Here is a 23,378-nt window from a genome sequence, read left to right on the forward strand (position 1 = left end):
AAAGAGAGAGAAGGGGAGATAAGAGGGGGATAGGGAACATTAAAAGAGAGATAGTGGAGAGAGAATGCTAGGTTGTTATAAAATTACTGATGCCTAGAACAACAGTACCTATAAGAGCAATTAATTTGTTCCTTGTTCCTGCTTGTGTGCATGTGTGTGAACTCATGTATGCTTGTGTGTGTGCGAATATATGTGTGTGTGTGTGTGTGTGTGTGTCAATCTTTGTTTGCTAACCCACTCACCGATCCCTGCTCCTCCATCTCGAGCACGTAGCCGATTTCGTCCTCGCGGGGTGAGCCCTGGGGCCGCTGCCACTGCAGGCACAGCCACGTGACCCCGGCCTGCACAAGCTCAGGGCTGACTGGGGGCGCTGGCACCCCACACGACGTCATCAGCTCCACCGCCTCGCTGAACTCACTACACACGCGTGCACACACACACACACACACACACACACACACACACACACACACACACACACACACACACACACACACACACACACACACACACACACACACACAGGACAGCTCTATGGTCACTATACAAGTTAGTGACCCATCACATTGCCTACTATCGGCATAAAATAATTTAAAAAAATACTGAAAATACGGACTGAACACACAGCGGTCAGTGAGCTTTCATTGCAGTTTCTGTGTTACCTGCAATCATTTTAACAGCAGTTCTGCAACTTTGTGAGCCAGAAGTGTAATTGATCCTGCACAGTAAAGCAGCTAAAACCATGGGACCTCTTTGGCCCTGGGTGTGTGGAGGGGTAAGGAAGTGGCAGGGTACTAAGAATGAGGAGAATGAGGCTGCGGCTGCCTGCGGGCATGGGGGGCTGTGTGTGTGTGTGTGTGTGTGTGGGCGTACTGACCCCCATGTCGTTCTTGGCCGCCAGGCGGAAGGCGTATCGGGACGCTGGCGAGAGCTTGGTGACTCGGTACTGCTTCTGCGGGCCGTAGTAACACTGCTCAAAGATCCCTGTGCCCTTTCCCTGCATGTGCACACACACACACACACACACACACACACACACACACAAACACACACAAACACACACAAACATCAAAACAGAGCAACAAAGATGTGTGAAGCAATCTATTGTGGAGTCAAGATGTGTGAGATTACACGGCTTCACAGAGCCTGATGCAAACAAGACATGGCGGTGAATGGACTCTGCGTTCTTCAGCTGCTTAGCACATCTGAACAGGCTTCCCATTTTTATTCATATTCACATTCACATTCATAGCTGCCACAACTGGCAAGCGTCCCCATTACAGAGTGTGATAATGGGAGGACAGGGTGGTGGAGGAAGAAATTACCCAAGGGGAGGGGAGGGAGTTGAAATGACAAGGGAACAACAATCACAATCAGGCGGGGATTCTACCCTACCTCGTCCCACTGCAGGATGTAGTTCTGGATCTTGGAGCCGTTGTCGCAAGGAGCCTGGCGGGGGGTGGGTTGAGAGAAAAGGTTATCATCATTAGACTCTGTTAGGATCTCTATCAGCATCCTGATGCTGATCGTCTGATTGAGGTAGGGTGAGAAAGAGGTGTGTGGGGGGGTTCTGTTTGTGTGTGAGTGTGTGCATCGTGTGTGTGTGTGCAGCTGGAAGCGGCAGCAATGGATCATCAAGTGCCCAGATCCCAGACGCCTCGCGTATCCCCTGCCTCGTAAAAGTTCATGGGGACAATAGACGGGCCCTGGGTGTGCTATTGCTGGATTAATTGCCTCGGTGCGAGGCGAGGCGGGGTAGGGTTGGGGTGGGGAGCGGAGCGAAGCGAAGCAGAGCGGTGTGCTCGTTGGCCCGCTGAGAGATTAAACCACAGAATGGACTCTCAGTGAAAGAGATGACTCTTTTATGGGCACGCCGGAGCGATCGAGGTGGAGGGGCTGTTATGAGTTTTCCAGGAAATTAGGTGTTTGACTGGTCGAGTGTGTGTGCACATTGTGTGTGTGTGTGTGTGTGTGTGTGTGTGTGTGTGTGTGTGTGTGTGTGTGTGTGTGTGTGTGTAGGTGGGTAGGTTGAGAGGGGAATGGGAACTCGAAAAGGCTTGGGCGATTTTATGTGGAGCGCTTGAGATATGACAGTGTAAGCAAGCCTGGGTATGGTTGGAGGATGGAAAGGTAGTACTGTGCATACATGGATGTGCATATGCATGTGTCCAGATAATGTACTGTATGTTTAAGTGTATGAATATGTGTACGTGTATGCGGTGGGTATGGGTGGGTTTAGACTGAGGTGTACATAAGACTAAGCAAGTTTTTGTTGCCGTTGGTCTTCTGTAGCAGAATGTAGTTGAGTGCATGCATGTATACAAGGGGTGTGTGTGTGTGTGTGTGTGTGTGTGTGTGTGTGTGTGTGTGTGTGTGTGTGTGTGTGTGTAGACTGAGTTCTACACTGCAACCTGTGGGAATTCTCTATGCCCCTGGCCTTTTTTTGGGTGAATGGGTCCATTAATGTTGTTGTGCTGCTGGTGTGTGTGTGTGTGTGTGTGTGTGTGTGTGTGTGTGTGCGTGCAGTAAGACTGAGGTTGTCTACCTTCCACTGCAGGCTGAGGGAGTTCTTGGTGCCATTGGTCTTCTTGGGTGGGCTGGGGGCATCAGGCTCACAGCTGAGAGTGGTGAAACTCACCGCTTCTGAGGGAGAGCCTTGTAAACACTTACACATGGCCTGGACCCTACACACACACACACACACACACACACACATTAGCATAAAAAAAGCACACACCTATACATCAGGAGAAACCAAGTAAGTGGTTGCATATGGACTTTGGAACTGTTCATAGTCACACACACAAGCAGATACTGAGGGACCATGTATTAAAGTCTGAAGATAAACAAACATAGACACATAAACGCACACTCCAAAACACAGTCCCGCATGATGACCTAGACTGGTCACATACACATAGGAGTCACTACCAGCCATACATGTTTATGCACACACAAACTGTCCCAAGAAAAGGCCTCTAGTGCACGCACACGCACACACATTATATAGGTCATAGCATCCAACAAATTGCCAATGCTTTTACAAATCACCCACACGCCCTAAACCAGGGTGCATGGCAGGCATGGCAGGTCTCCTGTTGGGGTGGTAAAACTGTGTTTCCTGTGCTGAGCACGTCCACTGACGCCACTGAAATATTCAGGCGGTTTATGTTCTCCTAAATAATACAACAGCCACCAGGCTCCAGGCACCGAGCAGTCGGGCCCCACGGCCACCCACCTGACGTGGTAGTCTGTTGCTGGTCTAAGGTCTTCGATGGTCGTGCTCAGATCCTTACCACTGGAGAGGAGAGGAGAGGAAGAGAGAGCGAGAGATTACTGTTAAAGAGAAGTAGTAAGGGGAAAAAAACACTAAAATAAAATAAATAATAAAAATCCAAAGTCAGCAGTCTAAAAAGAGAGGGAAGGGTTGGGACTTGGCCAAGGTGCCATGTTCCAGAACACCAGCTGGCTGTGTGCACACCAACTTTGTTTAGAGTTTCCTCATACGCTTGTGTACCCAGAGTTTAACCATTGTGTGATGGGTAATGTCAGGTCACCACATTACCATTTTGTGTGTTTTGCAAAGAAAGAAAGGTAGTAAATCAGCACATAATTCTTAGATGAATTACTCCCTCCACCCAACCGACCTAAGACCTCCGTCCACACAAGAGTGAATTAGGCTAGACCAGCGGACACAAATTTATCTGCATTGAAACAGGTGTTAATGTGATTTTTCCCTCCACATTATCTGTGCCATTTCTGGTTAAGTGGACTAACTTAAGATGTACAGCTGAACACACCAGTAAAAATGACAGCCATGGACACTTTGAAGTATTGTTTCTTTGCTTTGGTTTTACAGGTTACAGTAAGTCTTGAAGAAATACTAGGGCCACGTACATAACAGTCTGCCTGTGCTACCAAATGTACAGCACTGTGTCTTTCATACAATACTCAAAGTGAGACAGAAGATTAGATGAGCAGTGTTCATGTGAATATTACAACCCTAGCACAGGAAAAAGTCCACTTCCTTTAAATGCCCTTAATATGAAAATGTTGCTAAGTATAAGTATATATACTCTTTTGATCCCGTGAGGGAAATTTGGTCTCTGCATTTATCCCAATCCGTGAATTAGTGAAACACACTCAGCACACAGTGAACACACAGTGTGGTGAAGCACACACACTAATCCCGGCGCAGTGAGCTGCCTGCAACAACAGCGGCGCTCGGGGAGCAGTGAGGGGTTAGGTGCCTTGCTCAAGGGCACTTCAGCAATGCCTACTGGTCGGAGTTCAAACCGGCAACCCTCCGGTAACAGGTCCGAAGCGCTAACCAGTAGGCCACGGCTGCCCCGTGTGAAGAAAGCCATATCAGTCAGTCAAGACTCCACTCCTGCTGTAAATGACTCATACGCCCAGTCCTACTTACCTGAATGCACTCTTGTATCTGCCGTCTTTGCCACTGTAGGAGACGGACACCTCATAGGTGAAGGGGGGGTCTGGAGGTGTCTGATCGGCCTCCTCTTCCTCCCGTGCTTCCTCACCCTCGCCCTCTGCCTCCGTCTCTCCCTCTGCCGCCCTGTCCCCTGCGCCCCCGGCCTCCGGCCTCGGCCTCGGCATCGGCATCGGCATCTGGCCTGGGAGGGGCACTCCAACTCAGAGACACGCCACGCGCGTGGATCTCCACCACCTGAGGAAGCAACCAATGGAGAGAGGAAGCAGTCAATGGAGAGAGAAATCAAACACAACACACAACACACAAAACACAAACCAACACAACACAACAATCGTAGGCTGAAGAGAGGACACATCAGGAGTCAGGCGAGGGCAGAGGAGACCAGGATAAAAAATGCTGATCGCTGCAGTCTGTCCGTGAGTCACCACACTCATCGCGCACTATGACATTTCACCTCTCCAGCTTACTGGCTTGCTACTTCTTCCAGAACTTTCTACAGGCCACGGTGGTCACGCTCTCCCTCTCTTAATTAGGCTTTGGGGAAGAACAGCATGCCCACAAGCACTGCTTCCCTGGCTTAAACTCAGTAGAGTGTGTGAGTAAGGGTAGACTGGTGTTGGCTTTCATCATCCCTTCGGATGTGCTACACAAACACAACCTTTTCCCACTCTTTTCCCAAGATATGGGTGTGATCCCTTCCACTCCATTCTGTTCGATCAACAAGCTTTAATTATAGTGGTAATTCAACAACAGACTATTTTCCATTCACAATCTTTTAATTGCATGGCTATTGAACAATACTAGCATTTTAATGAGCACAGATTGCTAATGTAGGGGAGCAATAGAGCGAGTGAGAAGGCTGAATGTAAATAGCTCCTGTTGATACCTCCATTAGTGTTCATGGACACCCCAATTATCACCACTTTTGTTCAGAAATTCTAAAACAACGATGTTTTTTAACACTTCAAAAATAACATTTTACTAAATGAACCTTTACATTTTTCAGTAGCCATAGTTGTGGATTTGAACAAAAAAATGCAGGCTGCCTGAAATATGGCCATTTCCATCCGATCTCAGCGTTTCAATGGCACAGGACCACTCTGAATTTCATTACACAATACAACACTGTTTACAGCTCCCTTCACAGTAAATGTCTACCTAATTTGTCTGGTTGCATTTCTATAGGAGTCCGTCTTGGTTTGTATAGAAATGGATATTTTCGCGGTGGAAATCTGGACCGGGTGGAAATAGGGGAGTTCGATAGCTATTTACCAACAAACATTGTCCAGGCCAAAAGGCCCTTGCGTTCTGTTCCAAGCCTGAGACTGCACAAAAAAATAACGTCAAATAAAAACATTAAAAAAAAAAAAACGAAGGAGGGAAATAAATGATTTATGGTGGCGAGGACAGAAGTCTTTCCTCCTCACATCCGGCTGTTCTGCTTGCGTTTTCATTTCACTAATAACAGCTGGATATTAAGGGTGGGGGCGCAGTGGAGGATAATAAAATCTGAATGGGCCCAAATCTGAGATGAATCACGGCCATTACTGTAAGCGGTTACGAGATCTACAGGGAGCTGGGAATTCTGCGCAAACACAGTTTTTCATATTCCGTAAACTAGTTATCATTAGGAAAGTGTCAACGCAGCAGCCGAGTGCCTTAGCTTCAGCAGGGCCCCTCTTGCACACAGGAGCCAAATGTGTTTTTATGAAGCCAGCAGTGGCAAAGCATCAAAAACACATTTAAAATCTACATTAAAAAGATGTAATGTTTGTATTAGCGTGTGTGTATGTGTGTGTGCGCCTTCAGATGGATCAACAGTATTTGTGCTGTCGAGTCTGTCTGCACACTAAAAACCACGGCTTTCAGAGCCACCCACCCACACACAAACCACACACACACACACACACACACCTCTCTCTCTCCCCCACACACACCCACACTGACTGCCATTAAGATGTGTGTCAGTGCGCTGGGCCCCGCTTTGAAGCCACAGCTGTTCATAAAGGAGATGAATGTTGTGGTGTGTGGTGGAGGGGGACTGGGGGAGGGGGGTACTGTACTCACCACTGGCTTGCTAATGTTGTTTAGCCTCGCTTGCAGTGCCTGTGCCTCTTCATCCAACTCTGTGGAAACATGGCACCAAATGCAATTATGATTAACAGTACTTATTCACCCACATCACTCTATGTGCGCCACACAATATTGAAATACCTGCACAGTAACTTAGTGACAGTACAGTTGCATGTATACATATGGACACATCTCCTGCCCTGTAATACCTGCTATGGCTGTTATGAAAATAGCAGGACTGGGAGAACAATATTCAACTACGATTACTTAGCGGTCACGTCAGTGTGTGTAGACAAGACAACAATGGGCTGTTTAGGGGATGATGGATAACGCACAAGCCCCGAATTGCTTTTTTAGCCTGGCGTAATGAACCTTGAAGAGAATGTGGCTGGACTGGGGCCAAGTCAGGCCTTGTTTAGGTGAAGGGCTAAGAGCTTGACAAATGTCTGTAATCCTAGATGCGGTAATGAAGATGAGTGGACCCATAGGAAAACTAAGATAGTACGCTGATAATAAATGCCTGAAAATAATTACTGAGTAGAGGACCAGCGATGGGGGAAAATTGATTAAGAAAATGATTAACTACTGCAGGGCACAGGTGTACTGCAGCAGAACTCAAGAAGATGCCTGTATATGTATACCTGTATATACATTTGGATACACTTACAGAAGCACGGTGTGCAAGTGTGAAGTGACTGGGCCTCCCCTGTGTGAGGGTGCATGTGTGTGTCATGAACTGTTTCCAGACATGTCCTCTGCACTATATGCGGGTCTTTGTCAAACGGATGTCCGACCCTTTGGGTGATTCAGATATGATCCTTAAATGGACATTATGTGTTCGTATTATGCGAACGACACCGATGCATATGAACAGAATCTCCGCATGGTTGAACAGGTGGAACGTGGTTGAACAGGTGGAACATGGTTGAACAGGTGGAACATGGTTGAACAGGTGGAACATGGTTGAACAGGTGGAACATGGTTGAACACGCACATGAACAGCAGCTCTGCATGTTCTTCACTTCGCTCAGACATGAGGTCATTTACATAATGTCGTCCAAAATACTAGGTGGGGAGTAGTGTAAGAGCCGCCTAAGTTCGGAGTTTGAAATGTTGGGATACACGGCTCAACCGCTTGATACCCATAAGACATGTGGACTTACACCACCTGTGAAAGCAGCTATGGTTTCAGCTGTACAACCAGAGACCATGACACGCACAGACACACACACACGCACGCACAGACACACACGCACACACACACACAAGGTTAGCTGTGATCCTGAGCTAACAGACCTGAGCCTGATAACCAAGGTCTTCAGTCAGCAGTGTCCAGATTTGGCCCCCTTACCTCCGGGCTCCATGATCCTCTCCCGTCCGCTGGCGGCCGAGCGACTGGGTGAACCGGGGGAGCCGCTGGGGCTCAGCTCCTGCTCCGGCCCCTTGCCGCCCAAGCCGTTGTGGACGTCCGAGACCAGCGGAGTCCCGCGGGTCTTCTGCGGAGAGGACGGAGGGCTGTCCTTGTTGGGTCCTCCGCCTCCGCCGCCTCCTCCTCCTCCTCCTCTCTCGCCTCCCTGTCGCTCCTTGAGCTTCTTCTGCAGCCGCTCGTAGGTTTTGTTAGCCCTTTCGTCGCGGTGCACAAACTGTGGGCGGCCGTGGGGAGAGTGGGGGTCTGCAGACAACAGAGGAGGCAGGTGGGGGATAGGTTTAATTGAGCAGAAGGACATAAGTAGTGGCCTGTGGATTAAGTGCTGCCCCTAGAGTGTGACGGGGGTGGGGGATTGGGGGTGAAGAGCCTTCCGGAAGGTGAGTATGTGTGTGCCTGTGTGTGTGTGTGTGTGTGTGTGTGTGTGTGGGGACACAGCTGGAAAAGCTGTGCGTCAGTGGATCTGTGGGTGCATGTGTGTCTGCCTAGCTCTGCTCTGTTGAGTGTGTAAGTATGGTTCAGTCTGTTCTGAACATGCTGTGAACTCTGTGAGAGGGCCATATGTTGCCTCCGCACCCTGTTGTGAGGATACACAAGAGGATTGTGTGTGTGTGTGTGTGTGTGTGTGTGTGTGTGTGTGTGTGTGTGTGTGTGTCTTCCCCACTTACCCTGCTCTGAGTGCATCTGCACAGGGTACATAATGAGGGCTCATGCTTCTAGTAACTTTATGTGCATGTATAGTGTATAGTGTATGTGCACCCCACTTACCCTTGTCAGTGTTTCTGTGCAGGACAGATGCTGAGGGCTCATGCCTTTGGTGGCTGTAGGAGTATGAAGTATATGTGTGTATATGTGCGTGTGCGTGTGTATATGTGCGTGTGGCGTGTGCCTGTGCGCACTTACCCTGTTCGGAGTAGATGTGTGCGGGGTGGTACTGTGAGATATACTCGTGTCTCATGTCGCTGGCGCCGCCTGCCATGCCTGAGTAGAGGTGGGGTGGTGGCGGGCCCATCATGGGCGGGTGTGGCAGGAAGGCGGGCATGTGGGCGTGAGGGGGTGGTGGCGGGGGCGGCGCGTGGTGCAGGGGTGAGTGCCCGCCGTGGTGGAATTCTGGCTGGGGAAGCACAAGCACCCGCCGAACACCATTCTCCTCGATGATCTGAGAGAGAGAGAGGAAGATGATTTGGTCAATTATTACAAGAAAGCATTATTTCTTCTTATTCCCCACATCATCGGTTTGTCGGTTTGTATTATCGTGTTAAAATACAGTAAACTCTCGATGGCTTGAGGTTTTATTAAGAAGCCTAGTCTGCTTTTAAAACCTCTTAAAACCTGAGTTTAAGGCACTGCTTAGAACACACTTCCACAGATGAAAAGCAGGCGGTGTTAGCCAGAGTGTCTAAATGTTTAAACTTCTGTCAATATGGACTGTAGGTAATGTTAAAGAGAAAGTAGGTAATGTTAAAGAGAGGTTTAAATGGTGACTCCCTACCTTTGGTTACCATAAAGATTATAAACGCTGTGATGCATGTGATAGTATTCAAACTGATGATATCTTTGCTGAGCAAAACCTTTGTGTGAAAGACCAGGCCCACTTTTGTGCGCACGATCTAAGCATACAGATGCCTGTCCCAAATATGAGCAAGTTGAATTCGGCAATTTAAGCAAATCTCGGCCTATTAAACGAGAATGTTCGCTCAGACACTACTGTTGTAAGAGTCCAATAGAGCTCATTTGAATCGAAAATTTAATTGAGAGAGAGAAAGAAAGAAAGAGAGAAAGAAAGAAAGAAGAGAGAAAGGTAGCATAAAAGGAAGTGGAGATAGAAAACGCATGATGAAATGGATGTTCAGATGAAGGGGAATGTGAGCAGAAGGAGAACACCATGGCATGTAATAAAAATAAAGGCATGAACGTGGGGGACACAAGAGATATTATAAACAACAGAAAGGTTGAGTCTTTTTTTAAATTAACTTGTTTCAATTAACATGGTTTACTTGCGTAATGCATTATTCTAGCCTGGAAGCCAGCCGAACCTAGCCCCGCCCACAACATTTGAAGTTGGGAAGTTCGGTCTGGAATTGTTCCACTAGAACAGATAGCTAAAAAAACTAAGCTAAGAAAACGGCTTTTGCATGTAATCAGGGGAAAATGGCGTTTTTGCATTGTGACATGTTGTTCCCTCATTTGTTTGAAGCCTCTGATTAGGCACCTGTTTGCCGCAGGGTTTGTGACACCCTTCCCCAGCAGTTTTTAGCATCGGTGTGAACAGATTTTTTTCCCCCACTATCACGCAATAACTTTAAAAAAAAAAGACCAGAAAACTATGTGAAGGCATTTGTGGAGAAGGATGGTTCGGGTGTTCTTCCTACAGCTCACGGTAAGCTATTTCGTTGTTCTGATTGGTAAGGTCTATACATTGAGTGCATCTATTCCCCTGTATCGGTTAAAACACGCCCCATAATCACATCCCAATGGAGCAGTATCAGACTTAAATGTAAATCGTAAATCAGGTTTATAGGCCTAGTATACTTGCCTATACAAAGAATTTGGTCCCTGCATTTATTCCATCCGTGAATTAGTGAACACACAGAGCACACAGTGAACACACAGTGAGGTGAAGCACACACTAACTCGGAGCAGTGAACTGCCTTGCTACAGTGGTGCTCGGGGAGCAGTGAGGGGTTAGGTGCCTTGCTCAAGGGCACTTCAGTCGTGGATGTGGGCACGGGAGAGCAGTGCTCAACCAGTTCCCCCGCCCACATTTTTTCTACTGGTCGGGGATCGAACCGGCAACCCTTCGGTTCCAAGCCCGAAGCCCTAACCAGTAGGCCACAGCTGCCCCATTCTGACTAGAATTGAGTATGACAACGTCAGGCTAGCATTATTTATTAGTGGACTGTGTGTGATGACCGTACCTGTGAAACGTATCCAGGAGGCACATAGATTGGAGGCACTGAACCATTTGGGGACATCATGGGAACCTGAGCAGGACCTGGACACACGCACACACACACAGGGAGAGAGAAAGACAATATTTAATATTCATAATCTCCTCTATCTATCAACACCATTTATTCAAACACAGCTCCAGGAAACTCAAATTCCCACAGTTCATTTCTCAGTGGTCAAACTCTGAACTCCCGTTTCCATTTGTGCTCTCAAACCCCTGCTACTACCCCCCAAACTCCCTTTCATATCATAAGTAAGGCCCACACTCTGGTGCACTCCATGCCCAGGGCTTTCAATCAAAGGCTTGCTGGCTTGCCTTAAGAGCGTGACTTTAAAAATGGTGTAATGCACCGGTTACAGCAGAGTGGCTGACAGTGCGCCGGTGTTGCTTTACACACACACACACAAACACACAGAGGTGTGTGTCTGTGTGTGCTCAGCCACTCAGCGCTGTCAAAGAGCACCTGCACTGCCAGCATGGCACTTTCACTCCCCACACACACACACACACACACACACACACACACACTAACTCTAGGAAATATGGAAAAGCAAATATATACACAGACCTCCAGTTTGCTCTGTCGGCATTGACTTTCCGCTCATAGTGATGGTGTTTAAATCAGTCAAAAAGAATAACAACAATCACCTGTGTGTGCATGCTTCCGTGTATGTGTGCGTGTGTGTGTGTGAAAGAGAAAGTGCGCATGCTTGTGTACATAAGGGTGGGCCCTCATATTCTGTGCCCTCATTGGCCAAATGTACAAAACTCCTCCCCTACAGATAGACCAGACCCAGGTTAAGAGAAAGGACAGCTCAGCATTTCAGACACAGACATATACACACACACACACACACAGCTAACCATAAACTGAGTAGGCCTTCAGACGTCCCACAGGAGACTACTTATTCACATGTTCTCGTCTTTCGCTCACCCGCACACATTTGAGTACAGACACCATCTTCACACAGCCAACAAAACCACCGAGAGGAAACACGGTCTTGACACATCCCCTACCCACGGAAGACCTCTCTGTGTGTGAGATGTAGCTTCCTCTGGCCAGAGACACACACACACACACACACACACACAAATAGGCCTATGTTCACATACTGCAAGTTAATAAGAAGTTACCACAAAGACAAGGGGAAACATTCTCTTACACAATGACACACACGCACGCACGCACGGCTAAGCATGCCAGACAGCCAAGCTGAAAATGCTAACTTGGCCCTAGAGGCTAGCAGCTTGTATCATGAGTTGTTAGCAGGAGCTGCAGCATTAGCTTGCAGTAAAGACTAGTGGTGTAGGCTGACTGAGAGAACACCAGATATAGAACTCCATGGTTAAAAATGGAAGCCAGGCCAATTGTCTTGATCTGCTGCAAATCCCTATTAGGGAAACCACTTCCATGGGCTTGTTAGCAGCACATACAAGTGAGAAAAAGTGTAAGTACTGTAGCTGAGATTAAGTGGACATGTAGGCCTATTTTAAGATGTAGTAAGATGTAGTATTAAGAAGTAGTAAGGATGAGACAGAATTATGGACATGAAAGAATAGTTGTTGAACTTTCAGATTGCCTGTCAGTCTCTCAGATGCTCACCACAACTGACAGGCTGATAGGCAGCCGCAACATGGGGTAGCCCCTTTTTGTGCATGACAATTATAGGATGGCGGTCTGCCTCAGTGAACAGGCTCACAGGCAGCATAAAGCAGTGCCCACTGTCACCAAGGTCACGAGTGACCAAGAAAAGTGTGGACATATGCCCAGATGCGGAGCCAGTGGCATCCAGACTGGGAGTCTGGCAGTAAATTTTTATGCCCCAACACTAGGCTGACGAGCGTCTAAATGAGAGCTCAGACGTGCCTTCGACTTCGGGCAGGGGGGGTTGTTGGCTACTGAGCACAGTGCAGAGATTCCAGGCAACCGCACTAAGCTAGAAGCCTTAGGGAGCATTCGCTTGGCCAGTGGGAATTTATGATTTGTGAGGGACCTATGCCAAAGACAGATGCCAACTGACCTCCCATCCAAAGTGTATCACCATTACTTCCCCTCCCCACCGCCACACACACAGGAACACACCCCAACACACATACGTACACACAGAGATAGTACCCTAGTTGTGTGGCTCACTCTGTAGTACATGACGAAAGCTCGGGTCAGTCTGCAGCTGTCAGCTAAGTCGCTCAATCAGTAGTCGTGCTTGGTTTAGCAGTGTCGTTGGCTCTCAGCACTGCACTGACTCAGACGGCCATGTCTGGGGTCTCTGGTCCTCCACATGCAGAATGGCGGCGCTCCAAAGGCTATTATCCACTCACCCATCTCCCTTTGTGTGTGTGTGTGTGTGTGTGTGTGTGAGTTGTCCTTTAGAAAGGGCTGAACCTGTGAATCTGATGAGTGGGTGAGTCACGCTCTCTCACTAGGGTTTGTGTCTGTGAGTGTGTGTGCAAGTGTGTGTTTGTGCCAGAAGCGTGGGAGAAACACACACACACACACACCTGACCTCTGTGTGCGTATGCCATCATTGATTTCTGAATACAATATCAGTCCAGCGTGGGATGGAGAGAGGAAGACAAAGAGAAAGCGAGCAAGGGAGAGAGAGAGAGAGAGAGAGAGAGAGAGAGAGAGAGAGAGAGAGAGAGAGAGAGAGAGAGAGACGCTCAGGCTGTGAAACAGACACACAAAGACGAATGCAAAGTATCGGCAGGGTGAACGAGGGTGGAGAATGAGAGTGAGAGACAGTGAAACAGACTGAGACTGAGAGATCATAACAAACAGTGAGCATCGAGACAATCACAACAGTAATCACCCCATACCCCCCCCAAACCCCCCCCACCACACTGCACCTGCCTGCACATCATCCACGCATAGGTATCTGTGGCGATGGCATGCGCAACAGGATCATTTTGATGCGGTCATGACGAGGAGAGTTACGAAGACACACATACAAAAAAAAGATCAGACCCAAAAGGCCATGTCCCAATCCACACGGACATACACACGGACACACACACAGACACACACAGACACACACACACACACCTTCCATCCCTCATTAATACAAGGTACACACATAAACATCCCTGCCCCATGACACAACCCCTGCCTCTCTGCAGACACCAAACAGGCTCAGATAAACACAATCACAAGGTACACACACACACACACAAACAAACAAACAAACAAGATAGGCAGACATGCAGAGTACCACAAAAGTACACAAACACAAACAAAACGGCAATTCACATCCTGAATGCCCCCACACACACACACACACACAGCATTGTGGGTTGGATCTAAATGCACACAAACACACGCAAACACTCCAGAATAACTGATGTCCCATGCCTACGCACAACCATCTCAAGGTCAGAAGGTTAGGCCAACAGAGAAGGAAAAAGGACATAAATAGTCGTGAGAACATGTGCAAACACACACGCATGCACGCGCACACACACACATGCCCTTTTCAAGTAGCACATTTGGCTTGTGAATGTACACGACAACACATTTCAAATGAAGCATGAGAACAAACAAAGGCCAGCCAGTTGTGTATGTATGTGTGTGGGTGTGTCCATGTGTGTAACAAAAAGAGAACAGCACTTGCAACTTTACCTGACCAACACAGAGAGAGAGAGAGAGAGAGAGAGAGAGAGAGAGAGAGAGAGAGAGAGAGAGAGAGAGAGAGAGAGAGAGAGAGAGAGAGAGAGAGAGAGAGAGATCAACACCATAAGATCAGATAATAGCCCTGTGGTTATCTGATGCTACAGCACATAACACCCTTGCTGTCTGTGGTGGCCTCAGAAGCATCTACTAGCATCGACACATGCATGGCGTATTTGTGTGTGTGTGTGTAAGACTGGAGTGCGTGAGTGTGTGAGTGAGCAAAACAGTGCATTTGACATACACAAGATATGGGTAAGTGTGATTGTGAGTGGAAAATCTCTCTCTCTCTCTGTCTTTTTGTGTGTGTGTGTGTGTGTGTGTGTGTGTGTGTGTGTGTGTGGGTGGGAGAGAGAACTTGCCAAACACACGGCAGCCCAGAGAGGCAAAGGGAATCGATGATGGCGACAGACAAAGGAAAAGAGCGAGCGAGCGGTGAAGGAGGGAGTATCGGCCAAAGGGATAAAGAGAAAGGGGAAGAGAACAAGATGCTGCTGATGGAGAGAGATGGAGAAAAATAAAAGATGGGTGAGGAAGAGCGAGAGAGAGAGAGAGAGAGTAAAGGATGGAGAGTGATGGAGAGAGATGATAAGAGAGTGAAAAGTGGGGAATGAGGTGAAAAGTGGGGGAGAATGAGGTGAAAGACGGTAAAATGGGTGTCAGCTCCCAGAGGAGACACATCAGCCGTGGCAGTACAGGGATGGGAAAGGAGTGGGTGGCCCTAAGAACTGTACCTGTCTCTCAAACAGGAGGTGTGCAATGCATGCCAGTGTGTGTGTGTGTGTCTGTCACTAGAATCTCTCGCACACACACATAAGCAGTCTTTCTTGCAAGGCCTAATTACAGATCTCCCCCCTTAAACAATTAAATAATGCACAGCCAACCCGAGCCGTCATCTCAGGCTAATTGCTAATTAAAAAGCCAGGCCGACTCACACACTGGAAGGATTCATTCAGCTGATCGTAACACACACACACACACACACACACACACACACACACACACACACACACACACACACACACACCTCATGTCAGTGCACCACCCGGAGAGAGAGGCAAGAGACCTACCATCAGTCCAGGGGGGGTAGTCGTTTGCCAAGGGGGCAACATTTCATTAGCAGATTAGAGAGGCAGTGATGAGCATAGAACAGGGAGCGGGAGAAAGAGAGGGGAAGTGAAGAAAGGGCCAAGTGGCAGAGACAGAGAGAGAGAGAGAGAGAGAGAGAGAGAGAGAGAGAGAGAGAGAGAGAGAGAGAGAGAGAGAGAGAGAGAGATGACATAAAAAAGAAGACAGAAATACATGGTGAGTTGAAAGAAAAAGAAAAAAGAAAGAAAGAAAGAACAGATGAACAAATGGACGAGTTAAAAAACAAAAGAGAGACAGAGAAGGCATAGTGAAAGACAAAAGACCGCCATCTCCCTCTCAATTCAATTCAAAAGTGCTTTATTGGCATGGCAATAAAGTGTGTGTGTGTGTGTGTGTGTGTGTTTCTGTGTGAGGATATGTACAAATGTAGGTTCAATGTAAGTCACTCACTGTCCCTCAGTTGGTGACAGACAAGGATGTACTGGGCAGCTATGATACAGCTGGATTTGTCTTCACCCAAAATAAAAGGTAATTTGCTTTGGATTGGTAGAGTGATAAAATTAGGATATTTTTCTTCAAATTTTGGGAAGTAGATTTCACGGATTGCTTGAAATGTTTTGCATTCTGTTAAGAAATGGAGTTTGATTTCTTTCTAAGAATTGGTTTCTTTAATTTTAGTCAGGTAATTTGCAAGTGTATACTCTATTTAGGGCCAAATAGCATTGCATTTTGCTTTGTGATTTGGTTTTTGAATGCCAATGTTGATAATAATTATCTTTTAAATATGAGGAAATTTGCTTTGGTGGAGTATATTGGGTAATTTGGACCTGGTCTTGCATGCCTGGGGTGTTAGAATGTGTTAGTAGAAAAGGTTGGCTGTGGACCAGGTTGGTAGGAGAGGTCTTGCCTTTGCTCAACTCTTGGTATTGCAAGGCTTTGTAATGGAAAGAGAGGCCCCCCCTCTCTCTCTCTCCCTCTCTCATTACTGAACATGCAAGTCGTCCACCAGCCCAACTGAGGTGGACCTGCATGCTCAATGTCTCATTACATCATTCTGCTCCGCTGCCACGCCAACGACCCCCGTGACCCCTCGCCACGCGCATGACGTCCGTCCACCGCCCACACTGACCCCCTGGCCCCTCCCCAGAGAGGAACAGAGGGATAAAAATGTAAAAGAAGACTGAAAAAGGGAGATGATTAGCTCATTTCGGGGGGTAATTCTCTTCTGGGCGAAACAGAGGGTTACTGATTCGACACACACACACACACACACACACCTTCCTTCACACATGCGCACAGATATGACTACACACACTGAAGAGGCTGCACAGATTCACTTACACACCTGAAGGCACACACACATAGGCGCAGGCACACACACGTAGGTGCAGACACACACACACACACACACACACACACACACACACACACACACACAAACTCTCTACTGCAAGAGTGACTCACCCACTCATCAGTTTAACAGCTTCAGCCATTTCCAAAGGACGATTCAACCCCCTCCTCTGCCACACACACACATTTACGTATATACATTTATTAGGGAAGGACACACTCCACAAGTACACACTCAAGACAAGTGTCTCGGAGGGTGTGAGTATTCTTCAAGCAAATAGGGTCATGAATGAATGCTGCAGAGAAGGGGACAAAAATAAGTCACAACTTTGCCCCTCTTCACACACACACACACACAGCTTAGTGTTCCACCCCCTCACCCACACATTAGCATCACATCAATAAAGGGCATGGATCCTTGTCTTTCTCACCCCCCCTCTATCTCTCTCTGCACAGAAAAGGGGGATGACTCACCCCCTCATTCTTTCAGAAAACCACCAACTGCAGATGCTATGAATGAACTGGCTGAGAGGGAGGAAGGGGGAAAGAGAGTGAGAGAGAGAGAGAGAGAGAGAGAGGAAGAGACAGACAGACAGACAGGGAGACAGGGAGAGAGAGAGAGAACACACACAAGAAGGCACACAAGACTGTAAACATGTGTTACAGCATGCTTGTCTACATACTGTAGGAACATCACTGATTGCCCTGATCTATTCATTAGCCAGTACAAGACATACATGCTGGAGTCCAGAAATATGGACATGACATTTAATCCTCGACTGAACGACAGCGATAAAAACGACATGAGGTATGGCCTGACCATGTCACTCAGTAATAATTAATAACTGCACGTCAAAAAATGAAACATCTCTTCTTAAAAAAACGAGACCCTTTAGGGAACTAAGACTATGATTTATGGTCAAAACCTCCGTGACCTTAATGTGGCTTGTTATCTCTCCAGCAATGCGCCGAGCTGCAGTAGGTTTCTGTCATGGAGCCTACTATCAGCCTGTGTCTGTGTGTCTGTGTGTCTGTGTGTCTGTGTGTCTGTGTGTCTGTGTGTCTGTGTGTCTGTGTGTCTGTGTGTCTGTGTGTCTGTGTGTCTGTGTGTCTGTGTGTCTGTGTGTCTGTGTTTTTTGTACATGCGTGTGTGTCTGTGGCTGCACCAGGCTTCCATCTTTGAGTCAGCGTTGAACAAAGAGCCGAAGCCTTGGTGTGGCAGCTCAGCTCAGCTCGGCTCATTATGTAACCCTGCCGTGCCGGCCGCCATGCATTATGTCCCTGACACCTTTCATAAATAAAGATGAAACGTGTGGAGGAAGTCCACGCTGTCATTACTGTCTGCGATGTCCGCTCTGGGGGAAAACGGACGGCCAGCGCTGGTTAGCAACCTTGGCATTTCACGAATGCAAATGCACACGGATGCTGATAACGGACACAAAAGCTTATCGCTGCATAATAAACCACAGTCTATGATAATAATAACGCACGCTAAGTTCCAGTTGTAAGTTAAGCTTGTAGCAAAGTAAGGCTAAGTGTGTTTTTTTTTTCTGCGTGGGTGAGAGAAAGTAAGCAGGGAAAAAAAGTATGCACGTTTCACTGCACAAACCTGTGGAAACTACTAATCCACTTTATGATTGCATTTTACATGGTTCAGCGATGGCCATGTGGCTATGTGTATGGCTTTGCGTGTGCCTGTGTGTGTGTGTGTGTGTGTGTGTGTGTGTGTGTGTGTGTGTGTGTGTGTGTGAGGATAGGGCTGCCTAAGCAGACAGAAGCAGAGAGAAGACAGGCTGTGCATGAGTGTGAGTGTGTGTGTACAGTATATGAGAGAGAGAGATAGTGTATGTGTTTGAAAAATGGAGGTGGTATGGTGTGTATGTGTGTAAGTAAAGAGAGAAGGAGGCCCAGAGTGTATATTAGAGCTCTGGCAGGTTTCACTCCCTCACAGCACGAGTGCAGCACGAGCAAAGGCCTGATGGACGCACCCACCCACGCCAAACACCACCTGCCTTCGTTCTCACACACACACACACACACACACACACAGGATGTCCACGCGTTCTTGTGTCCAGCGAGTGCGATGCCCTCTGCCAGATCGCCCACATTGCTGAAATTAAAGAATAAATTCTGCCTCCAGAGAAACTCAGGCCATTGGTGCAAAAAATAGGGGTATGCTTGGTAACCTGTTTCACTGACAACTGTGTCCCTCCCTGTCACAGCAGGGGGTGGGGAGTGCTCAAGTGCGTGCGTGCGTGCGCTTAGACCAGCTCTGAGTGGTGGATGAGGATAGACTACAGCAAGGAATCAATCAGGGGAGTGGATTATGAGAATGAGAGAGGGTCAGGGAGAGAGAAGGGAGATAGATGGAAATGAGAAATAGTGGGGGTACATTTGATTCAGCACTTCATGGTGGTGGGGCGTGGGCTGTGGTGTGGTGGGATGCGGTGTTGGCGCTGGTGGGTGCGGTCTAAGGGGACAGTGGGGGCTCTGGACTGGACTGGGCTGGGCTTGGCCCGAGAGCTGAATCACCTAGCAGCGCTTGCTCAGAATCACTGCTGCTGTGAGTCACACAGACAGACAAGAGCCTTCAGTCCTCTGCCAGTGCTGACTCGCACTCTCTCCTTCTCTCCCTCATTCTCTGCCCATCTATCCCTCCATCTCCTGTACCCCTCCTCCATCTCCTGTACTCTCTTTTCTCTTTTTTTTTTTATTCTTGTCCCTCTTCCCAGTTTAGCCCTTCTTTGTTTTTCTCACTCTAGCTCTGGTTCTATTCTCTCTCTCTCTCTCTCTCCAAGACCCCCTCTTGCTCCTTTAGGGTTCCTATCCGTGGCTGTGGACATTAAGCATGGAACAGAGGATGCTCCAACAAGGCATCTCTGTACCCAGCACTGATATCCTGACTTGGCAACCAAACAACTCAGTAAATGAACAGACCACCACCTTCTGGTGTGTTACAGGACTAAACCTGCTGATGCAGCTTATGAAACAATAGTGTTGAGCTTTGCAGAACTCTTTGTTTATTTATTTAGCCTTGGCTTAAAGGCACAGGCCATGTGCAGACACTTACAGTACAGTCTTCCATCTGCTGCACTTGCAGCCAACGGTCAATTACCACACTACCGTCGATTGCCACACTACACCACAATTTCAGCACATCTCACACACAAGGGGAAACCTGTCAGCTTCAAAAATGTATGGGTTAGATTGTAGAGGCCATCAAACTTGAGCTGTTCACTGGCAGAAACACTGGCATTACTTTGCACAAGGATATAATGTGTGCCTCTGCTCTGGTACTGCATTAAAAACTATAATAAACAAACCTATCAGCATAAAGAAATGCACATTAATGATGAACCTTAACAACAGGTGAACTAGCATTCACTTTCATTCATTTTGGATCAAATTCAAATAAACAAATTGGTTAAGAGATTAATCTGCCAATGTCAAGACTTGTTTTCTTAAACCAGAGATATGGTTGTTTACATTCAAGATTATACAATGTGTGTATGTTTACTAACAAATCCTTTGTACTTACTCCATTTAGCCCTGTTATGTCATTGTGCATGTGCATGTGAATTTTCCAAATCAGTTTGGTCTCAAAATGGCTTGGTGTGGTGTTATTTACAGTATCAGACGGCGCCTCGACAAACCTGTCTGTGACCTGTCTACCTGTCCATCAGCAGGGAAGGACAGCAAGTCAGTGGCCCACCACAGGATGTTTAAACTGCAGCTGATGCCCTTCACCTCCACTGGCCCTGTAGCCTAGAACACCCCTAACCCAGAAACTGGCCAGCTGGAAACCTTCCCCTGCGAGAAACCCGATTTGCTTCCTTGCTTCCTTCCTTCCTTCCTTCCTTCCTTCCTCCCTTCAGTGCGCTAGCCTGCCTCCTCACATCAAGCAGCCAGCCAGCCAGTCAGTCATGAAACACGTGGATCCTACGCACTTCCAGCAGCTAAAAATACATGAATGAACACACAAATAGAAGCAGGGCGGAACAAACCACAGAAAATAGGAGGGAACGAGGGGTGGAAAGAGAGAGAGAGAGAGAGAAAGAGAGACAGGGATGAGTGAGCATGTTTCTCCAGTTATAGCTTCGGGCTTTTCTTTTAACTGCCCTACCCCCTTCCTCGTGCTCTCACTCCTTCTCATTCTCTCTCCTCTCCTGCAGCCCATTCTGAGGTTAAGGGTTAAGCGCGAGCACACACACACACACACACACAGTTCCCCCCGCTCCCTCTGTACCCAACTGCCGGTGAGTCATCATTCCATCCACGTCACTGGCAGACGAGCACACCCGGTGACAGGGCCAGTTAACGGCAGCCGCTCTCTGTGCACACATTCCTTCCTCCCCCCCACTTCTCTTCCTCCCTCTTCCTCCCCACGATAGCCTTCTTTTTCTCACCCCCTCGGCGACATGGAGGGGGCAAAGGCTGGAGTCTCACTCTATCTCTCCCTCACACACACACACACACAGACCAAATTTAGCTCCTGTCAGACGAGGGGGTGGAGTGGTAACAGTGTCCTTATGTGACTACCACACGTGTTCCTAGAGGAACTTTGTCAGTGTGTGCAAGTGCCCACTTGCTTAGGTGCCCGTCTGCTCCTTAGTTGCCTCCTCCACTGCAAAACTCCAGATAACCCCTGAGGCAAGACCATCACATGCCTCATTCCTGGACCAATCACGAGGACTTCGAGGAGAACTGCACGAGCCCACACACTTCACTACTGCACTGTGCCAGTGAGACAAACTTAAGACCACTCACATTCCCACACCTCGTCATTGCCAGCAGTACTAGGGAAGCTTTGTGGATAATCGCGCAGTGTAGCAATGCCCAAAAAGCCCTAACCTTTCCCTAGCCAGTATTTCACAAACTCTTAACTCAACATTGGCCCAGCCAAGCAATATAGCCTAGTTCATCAAAAACTGAAACATGTCCATTATTCAATTGGGTCAGACCCCATGTCCGAAAGATACCTTCTGCCAGCCTCTCTTCAAAAGGTGGAAGAGATTATTTCAGTGATTGTGTGTGTGTGGCATGGTAAAGTGGGGAGGCTGAGGAGTCAAATCATGTATCTTTTTCTCCCAATTGTTACCATGTCTGATGGACAGGTAAGGTTGACCAAGGCTCTAAAACACTCATCTGGTCTTTCCTACTGTGCTTACAGTTCGGCTAGAGATACTTGTAAATGGACGTACGTACAACCATAGATATTAGAAACCTAGATAGGTATTGTCCGTCGAGTTCTATTAGGTGGCATACATCAACGTTGCCGCCATATTGGTGGGTGTATATTGGTGTATATGGGCAACACTTGCTGGCAATCAGAGACACCTGTTTCTCCATTGGCCTCCAGTGATTTACCGCTCTCTTGTTGCCCCCACCAAGATGGTGGCGCTATTGACATACATTTTGGAGCACAATGCAGTATCTAGGTTTCTAATATCTATGCATACAACACCATTTAGGTCTAAAGCAAGTGAGCTACCTGTCTAAAAAAAGCCTTTAGAATATTTTGGTGGTACAGTACATGCTTTTTATAGTTGCCATACCTTGTTCAGACTCAAAACTACACCGCACAAATTAGGAAAGAAAGGTTTGGTTCTAGCCTTCACATGACCATATACTATTAAATGAATCAGATGTTACCAAAAAAGTAGGGGTTTCATGACTACTGAGTTTTACTTCTTTACAGTTTTTTCAGTTGTCGACAGTTTTTAAGTTGTCGACTGGTACAATGCTAGTGCTAACATTACAATGCAGCAGGTGTGTCATAATTAGATGGTGATCCATGGCACACATTCTGATTGTACATTAACACAGCTGTGCACAACTTACATGTCACTATGGAACAGGTCTCATTTTCGGTGAAGTTCATCCATACATAAGACTGTCTAGCCCGTTTAGCCTTTAGCCATTTTGTCCATGGCTAGTTGACTGCTGCCTAATGCACTGACTAGTGACTTTTGCAATCAGTAGTAATTATCAACTAGTTGACAAGTCAATGAAACCACAAATCAAATGTATGGTAGTTGTTCATAAAAACAACATAGGCCTCTGTATAAATTGGCTAAATGTTACTTTAAAGGCAAACTAGGCTATTTGTGGAAAAATAACGGCAAGAGAGAAAAATTGTCCTTCAAATGACGAAATGGTGCAATACTTATGATTTTCAGGTTTTCATTAGGATAAGGGCATGACGTGTTAGCAGTTCTGAACAGCCAGGGGACACTTAACAAATCCCTGCTGGTCTTGTTGCCGCAACAACAGCGGCATCTCATAAATGTATGCAAATCTTATTTAGAAATGACCAGCTTTATTTAGGCATGGTAGCCAAACCCTTCAAGCAGTGGCTCTTCTGGGCTCC

The 23,378-nt window shown here is 47.4% G+C and overlaps 1 protein-coding gene across 1 annotated transcript in view; it reads right to left on the reverse strand.

The window, feature by feature from the left end:
• fndc3a (fibronectin type III domain containing 3A) overlaps positions 1-23,378 on the reverse strand; it is a 58,888-nt gene that overhangs the window by 17,085 nt on the left and 18,425 nt on the right. Inside the window, 11 exon segments of the mRNA XM_048265211.1 lie at positions 243-419; positions 875-997; positions 1,396-1,449; positions 2,546-2,684; positions 3,239-3,298; positions 4,427-4,593; positions 4,595-4,687; positions 6,521-6,579; positions 7,878-8,198; positions 8,856-9,111; positions 10,871-10,947. Coding sequence (XP_048121168.1) covers positions 243-419; positions 875-997; positions 1,396-1,449; positions 2,546-2,684; positions 3,239-3,298; positions 4,427-4,593; positions 4,595-4,687; positions 6,521-6,579; positions 7,878-8,198; positions 8,856-9,111; positions 10,871-10,947 — 1,526 coding nt within the window.

This window comes from Alosa alosa, chromosome 15, assembly GCF_017589495.1.
Source record: "Alosa alosa isolate M-15738 ecotype Scorff River chromosome 15, AALO_Geno_1.1, whole genome shotgun sequence".
Taxonomy (NCBI): domain Eukaryota; kingdom Metazoa; phylum Chordata; class Actinopteri; order Clupeiformes; family Clupeidae; genus Alosa; species Alosa alosa.